This window comes from Eucalyptus grandis, chromosome 7, assembly GCF_016545825.1.
Source record: "Eucalyptus grandis isolate ANBG69807.140 chromosome 7, ASM1654582v1, whole genome shotgun sequence".
NCBI lineage: Eukaryota > Viridiplantae > Streptophyta > Magnoliopsida > Myrtales > Myrtaceae > Eucalyptus > Eucalyptus grandis.
In genome coordinates this window covers 46882959-46889201 of record NC_052618.1, presented here as the reverse complement: position 1 = coordinate 46889201, position 6243 = coordinate 46882959, and the positions used below count along the sequence as shown (strand labels likewise).

General features: G+C 42.6%; 1 protein-coding gene across 1 annotated transcript; it reads left to right on the top strand.

The window, feature by feature from the left end:
• Positions 1-2205: 2205 nt before the first annotated feature.
• LOC104453838 (putative protein TPRXL) lies at positions 2206-3145 on the top strand. Its single transcript, XM_010068463.3, has 2 exons — positions 2206-2480; positions 2608-3145. Exons 1-2 carry the CDS (start codon positions 2369-2371, stop codon positions 2964-2966), a joined length of 471 nt encoding a protein of 156 aa, XP_010066765.1. The 5' UTR covers positions 2206-2368; the 3' UTR covers positions 2967-3145.
• Positions 3146-6243: the final 3098 nt, after the last annotated feature.

The following is a 6243-nucleotide window of genomic DNA, read 5'->3' as shown; positions in this document are numbered from 1 at the left end:
GCACCCCCAAGACTTAAGCGGAAAGGGAACGTCTGCTTTACTCTCCGAACTTTGCAACCCCTCCATTTTCTTTCGCGCTTCGCAATAGAGACAAATTCGTCTCGACCCACGAAATTATTCGGGGCGATGCTGCCATTGCTCGCGTTCTGGGGTCACTCCTGCTGATGAGCTTGAACCCTTGCGAGTCGTTTGACATTGACCCACGAGACGAGGCCGTGCTTTTGCTCTTCGGGTCTCCCACGCAGGGCCCGAGCCAGAGCTTGTCCGCTTAATTGGGGTCCAACTACACGAACTGGACGCGAGGCAACATACGCTCTGCTGGCTCGTGTCGATCGTGGCGAAGGAGCTCCTGAACGGCCAGCGGGTGGCGGTGGTCCGGTGATGGAGGTTCCCGGCCTGCTGCGAAAGAAGAATCGGCTGCGTTTCCTGCAGTTCCAAGTAGCAAAACCGAAGCTAAGTCTTCTCTGCCTTCTTGGGTTTTCGAGTTTTGTCCAGTTATGTCACTTGACTTCTTGCCGTTTTATATATAATCCAGCAGCGGCTTCATCATTCGAGCGAGTTTCAATCAGCACGAGGGATATTCGAAGATCACACTATTTTCTTTTAAGACCCATGCTATCGGACGCTCATGAACTTCCTCACCTTTCGTCGCACCCGGCCAGTCACCTCCGCCGTCCGTCGAACGGCGATGGTGATGGTACTCGTCTATTCGTGCAGGTTCGGTGTTTAAAAGATGCTTAATGGATGAATTATGTAATTGTTGGTTTAAGATGAGATAATAAGTGAGGGCGCTATTGTTGAATTTGTTTTATTCTGACATTGATATGGGATGTCGAAGTTTCCGGGAGGGTGCTGTTAGACGAAAGAAACCCTGATCTCCCCTGGGCGTGTGGAAAAGAGAGAACGGGCTGGGTTTTCATTCATAGTGGGCTTTGGGTATTGTGGGCCGATGGTGTAAATGAAGGAATTATGAGTGGGCTCAGTGGGCCGTCTTTTAAAAAGTGTTCTTACTCCAACCCGGACCGATAGGATCCGGTCGGTTTAGTCGGGCCGGGTCTCAGCCCGGTCCGATTCTTTTTTATAATGTTAAAAATCATAGAAAAAATATTAATTCAAGAAATCATAAAAATAATCATAAAATAAAAAATTCAAAAAAGAAGAAGAAAATTCAGAAAAATAATTCAAAAAATTATTAAAATATTAAAAATTCCTAACAATCCAAGAAAATTTTCAAAAATTTTAATTTCTTTGAAAATGTCTTATGGGGTAATTTTCTCTTTAAATATGCGAAAATCCTTGGTAAAAATTGTGCTCAATTTGAACAAACCCTTAGGCCTCTACAATAGGGTTTTAATGTTCCCTTTTTGGGGTGAATTATCAATTGATTGAGCGCCTTCATTACGTTGATTGTGTTTTTCTTTATGCTATTTAGGAATGAATTTTTTCTTAACGCTAGACCTTCACAGCCTTGCAATTTATTTAGCTCTTTCCTTGGCTATTAATTATCATTCTAATGAATGTAAACCCACATGGTCACCTTACACGTTAATAGATAGATTTAAAATCAATCCAAATTGCCTAATAATTTTTTTCCTAAAATGAATAAGATTATATATCGAAAGGGCATTCAAGTCATTGACCTTAGATTCTCTGGCTATGTAGGAAGTAAAGTATGCTCTCATGCTTTATTTCATTTCTAGTCGACCCTAATAAATTAGTAGCAACTCCCTTTCAGATATCAAGTCTTACGCGCTTGGTGTATTTCCATGTCAATCCATTCCATTTATATAAATATCACAAGTGATCGAATAATATTTAATTCTTGAGATGATCTCGTGGTTGGGACACATATAAGAACTTTTAATTCAAAAAAAAAAAAAAAGATAAAGAAACAACCAGGCAAACCGTAGGAGAGATGTAATGGAAGTTTCCCCTTGAACTTGATCCCAAGTTTCACGTGGACAGGTTCTCGTAGCACGCCATCCCAGCTGTCAATTTCTAGATGTTGCACGTCGCCATTTCGACTCTCAATCCGACATGGGTCTTTTCGAGTTCGAGCCTCCTGCTTGGAAGATGGCCTCCGCTATATATGGACCCGGTTAGCCGCGGAGTTGACGAATAGTCAATGGCGTCTCATTCATTGGAGAAACTATAATAAATAAATAAATAAGTGGTCGGTCATTAAAAACAATAAGAAGAAGAAGAAGAAGAAGAAGAAATCATCAATCGGAAAGAGAGGTCGGTAGCTAACGAGACGTACGGTGCCGCTTTTACGTATCCGCTGCCTTTCTTTGACTATTTAAAGGACGCTTTGCATGGGAGGGAATTCGTCGAAGTCGAGACATCATTGAGCGAGCGACTCGAAGAAATGGAAAGCCAGAAAATCATTCGTCTTCTCGCGCTTATTTTCTCTCTTCTCATGATTGAAAAATCGATGGCAACCCGAATTCTGTTCATGAATTATTCTCCTCCTCCTCCAGGTACTCTCTTCTCTTGTCGAATCGATTTGAAATAGTTGGGGAATGTGACACGGCCGAGTCCATACGTAATGTAAGCTGTGCTGACTTGTTGGTTTATGTGCGCGCGGTCGATCCGTTGCACATGCAGACGGTGACCACAGCTGGATCGGCGCGAACGGGAGCCCGCCGGTTCAGGATAAACACTGGAGCGGCGACGGTTCTGGCCAGGGGACGGTCCTGGTGCCTCCACCTTCGACGAAGACCACGCTCTCTGAAGACAGCACGCCGAACTCGTCCGCGAAAGCCGTAGTGGTCGCCCCAACCAATGCTAAAGTCGATGTCTCGACCGCCGCCTCTCCTACAAGCGCCGCTTCGAGCGCGCACGTCACCAGCAGCAGCAACACGTCAAGCACCAAAGCCACTGGCGGGGGCACCGTCTCAACATCCAGCTACAAGAGCGTCAGTGCAAGCAGCAGCAGCAGAAGCACTTTTACTAAATACCCTTGATGATTGCGAAGTAAAAAGCTAAAGTTCTTGATGATCGACGCTTTCTTTTCTTTCTTCTTTGTTTGTTCTGACACTTTTTGATAGAAGTAACGCATTCTTTCGTGGAGTTGTGCCAAACTATCCAGTTCATGTGTGAGTTTGTTCTTGATTCTGAAGTGAATGTTATTTTGTTTGAGAAAGTTGCAAATTTTCATTATATATGCAGATAGGACCCCTTCAATTTTTTCGCTCTCGTATCAAATACCAATTGCAGAATTTCAAAAGCTACGATTTGCATTTTCGCAAACGAAAACTCTCCGACCTCAGCTTTGAGACAGGCAACCATCCCTGGCCTCAACTCTGAGGTCCGCAACATGTTTCTGGAAACCACATATTCGTGGATAATTCATGATCATTATAAAATATTAAAGAAAAATGAGTATGGTAAAAGTTAAACGCTAAAGAATTTCTACGAGAGTTTCAATTAATTTCACATCCCTTTGGGCAAAAAATAAACTTACTTCACAAACTAGGGAAGGTTGAATTCATTTCATTTCAGTCATCAAATTACATAGATATCATAAGGGATCCATTTAATTGTTGAGATGAAGTAAGCTCTTTGTGGTTTAGACACAAATAAGAACTTTTAATTAGAAGAAGAAGAAGAAGAAGAAGACAAAGAAACTACCAAGTAAAACGTAGGAGAGATGTAATGGAAGTTTACGCTTGACCTAGAGTTCCAAGTTTCACGCGGAGAAGTAGGCGTTGACAGCCATCCAAACTCCCCAATTCTAGAAGTTGCAAGTCGACTTCTGTCCACTAGTTCTGCCTGCTTTAATCTATCCGACAGTCTTTTAGAGTCAAATCACTTGTCGAAGGAGTTCCTTTCCAGCCTCTTGCTCGGAAGACAGCCTTTGCTTTGAATGGTCCCGGCTACCCTCGGAGTTGACGAACAGTCAATGGCGTGTAATTCAATAGTGAAACTATAATAAATAAATAAAGGGGTCGGTCATTGGAAAAAAAAAAAAAAAAAAAACTACTAAGAAGAAGAAGAAGAATTAAATCGGAAAGAGAAGTCGGTAGCTAACGAGACGTAGGGTGTCGCTTTTACATATCCACGGCCTTTCTTCGACTATTTAAAGAAGGCTTTGCATGGGTGGGAATTCGTCGAAGTCAATATATCATTGAGCGAGCGACGCGAAGAATGGAGAGCCAGAAAATCCTTTTTTCTTCTTGCGTTCGTTTTCTCTCTTCTCATGATTGGAAAATCGATGGCAACCCAAATTCTGTTCATGGATTATCCTGCTCCTCCTCCAGGTACTCTCTCTCGTCGAATCGATTTGAAGTAGTTGGGGAATGTGACACGGCCAAGTCCGTACTTAATGTAAGCCGTGCTGACTTGTTGGTTAACGAATGGGCGGTCGATCCGTAGCACATGCAGACAATGACCACAGTAGGATCAGAGCGGTAGGGAGCCCGCTGGCTCAGGATAATCACTGGAGCGGCGATGGTTCGGGCCAGGGGACGGTCCTGGTGCCTCCACCTTCGACGAAGACCACACTCTCGCAAAAAAGCACGCCGAACTCATCCGCGAAAGCCGTAGTGGTCGCCCCGACCAATGCTAAAGTCGATGTCTCGACCGCCGCCTCTCCTACAAGTGCCAATTCGAGTGCGCGCGTCACCAGCAGCAGCAACACGTCAAGCACGAGCGTCACTAACAGAGGCACCGTCTCAACATCCAGCTGCAAGAGCGTCAGTGCAAGCAGCAGCAGCAGCAGCACTGTCACTAAATATCCTTGATGATTGCGAAGTAATAAGCTAAAGTTCTTGATGATCGACGCTTTACTTTCTTTCTTCTTTGTTTGTTCTGATTCTTGTTTGATAGAAGTGACGCATTCTTTCGTAGAATTGTGCAAAACTATCCAGTTCACTTGTGAATTTGTTCTTGATTCTGAAGTGAATGTCATTTTGTTTGAGAAAGTCGCAAATTTTCATTATATATGCAGATGAGACCTTCAATTTTCTTGCTCTCGTATCAAATACCAATCGCAAAATTTCAAAAGCTACTATTTGCATTTTCGCAAACAAAAACTCTAGTCTGACCTCGAATTTGAGACAAGCAACCATCACTGGCTTCAGCTCTGAGGTTTGCAACAATTGGCACAAAGGGGAGAACAAGATGCATATACTAAGGGTCCATTCGTTTCACGGAAAATATCATGTTTCCGAAAAACATTTTTTCTGAAGCCATTTTCCAGAAAATGACTTTATTTTCTAGTGTTCGGCTGAACCTAAATTTTGAATGGAAAATATTTTTCGCCGTTTGTTAGCTAATTTAATTGTTTGGGAAAAATTATCAAAAATTTAATTTTAATATTTTTAATTGACCGAAAAATTAGTTTTATTTTTATATTTTTTTAAAAAGAATTTTTAATTATTTGTATTTTTAAAAATTGAATTTATTATTTATTTTTATTATTTATTATTATTTTCCTTCCTCCTTCCTTCTTCCACCGCCACCTCCTTCCTCCGCCGCCACCTCACCGATAATGGCCGACCCGGACGACTACAAGACCCGATCGCTAGGCGGCGAGCTCAAGGCTTAGACGATCTCACCCGAGTGACGAATCTCTAGCGAGCTCGGGCGAAGCCCAAGCCCCCGCCTAGCTCGCCGGATCGGCAAGCCATGAGCTCCGCCCCAAGTCGGCGAGCTCCGCCTTGCTCGGCCGCTAGATCGGGCTAGGCGGAGCCTCGCCCGGCTGGGGTGAGGCTCGAGCTAGCTTGCGGTCGAACGCCGATCGCGGTCGGTCGTCGAACGCCACCCTAGGCGGTCGTCGGCTACCGCCAAAGAAGAAGATGAAAATGAAAGAAAGAAAAGAAAAAAAAAGAAAAGGAAAAAAATTAAACACTCAATTTAAAAAAAAAATAAAGGAAAAATAAAGCATAAAAATAAAATAAAAATGTATTGGTAAAAAGAAGTAATATGGAAGAAGTTATGGAAAACGTTTTCTACTTCTCAAAAGTGGAAAACGTTTTCCTCACTAAAGGTTGTTTTTTTTTTTTTCTAATGATGGAAAATATTTTCCTTGACTAGCTCATTTTCCGTGAAACAAACGTCAAAAGTCCGGAAAACATTTTTCCGGAAGTCATTTTTCGCGAAACGAATGGATCCTAAATGATCGTTTACCTTCCTAGAAGATTAGTGTTGTTTGGCTTTTTCTTTGGATGGAGGCAATTACATAAATGGGTCTTGAATAATTGCTTTTGGAACACTTGTTAATTTATACTCAATGAGGAA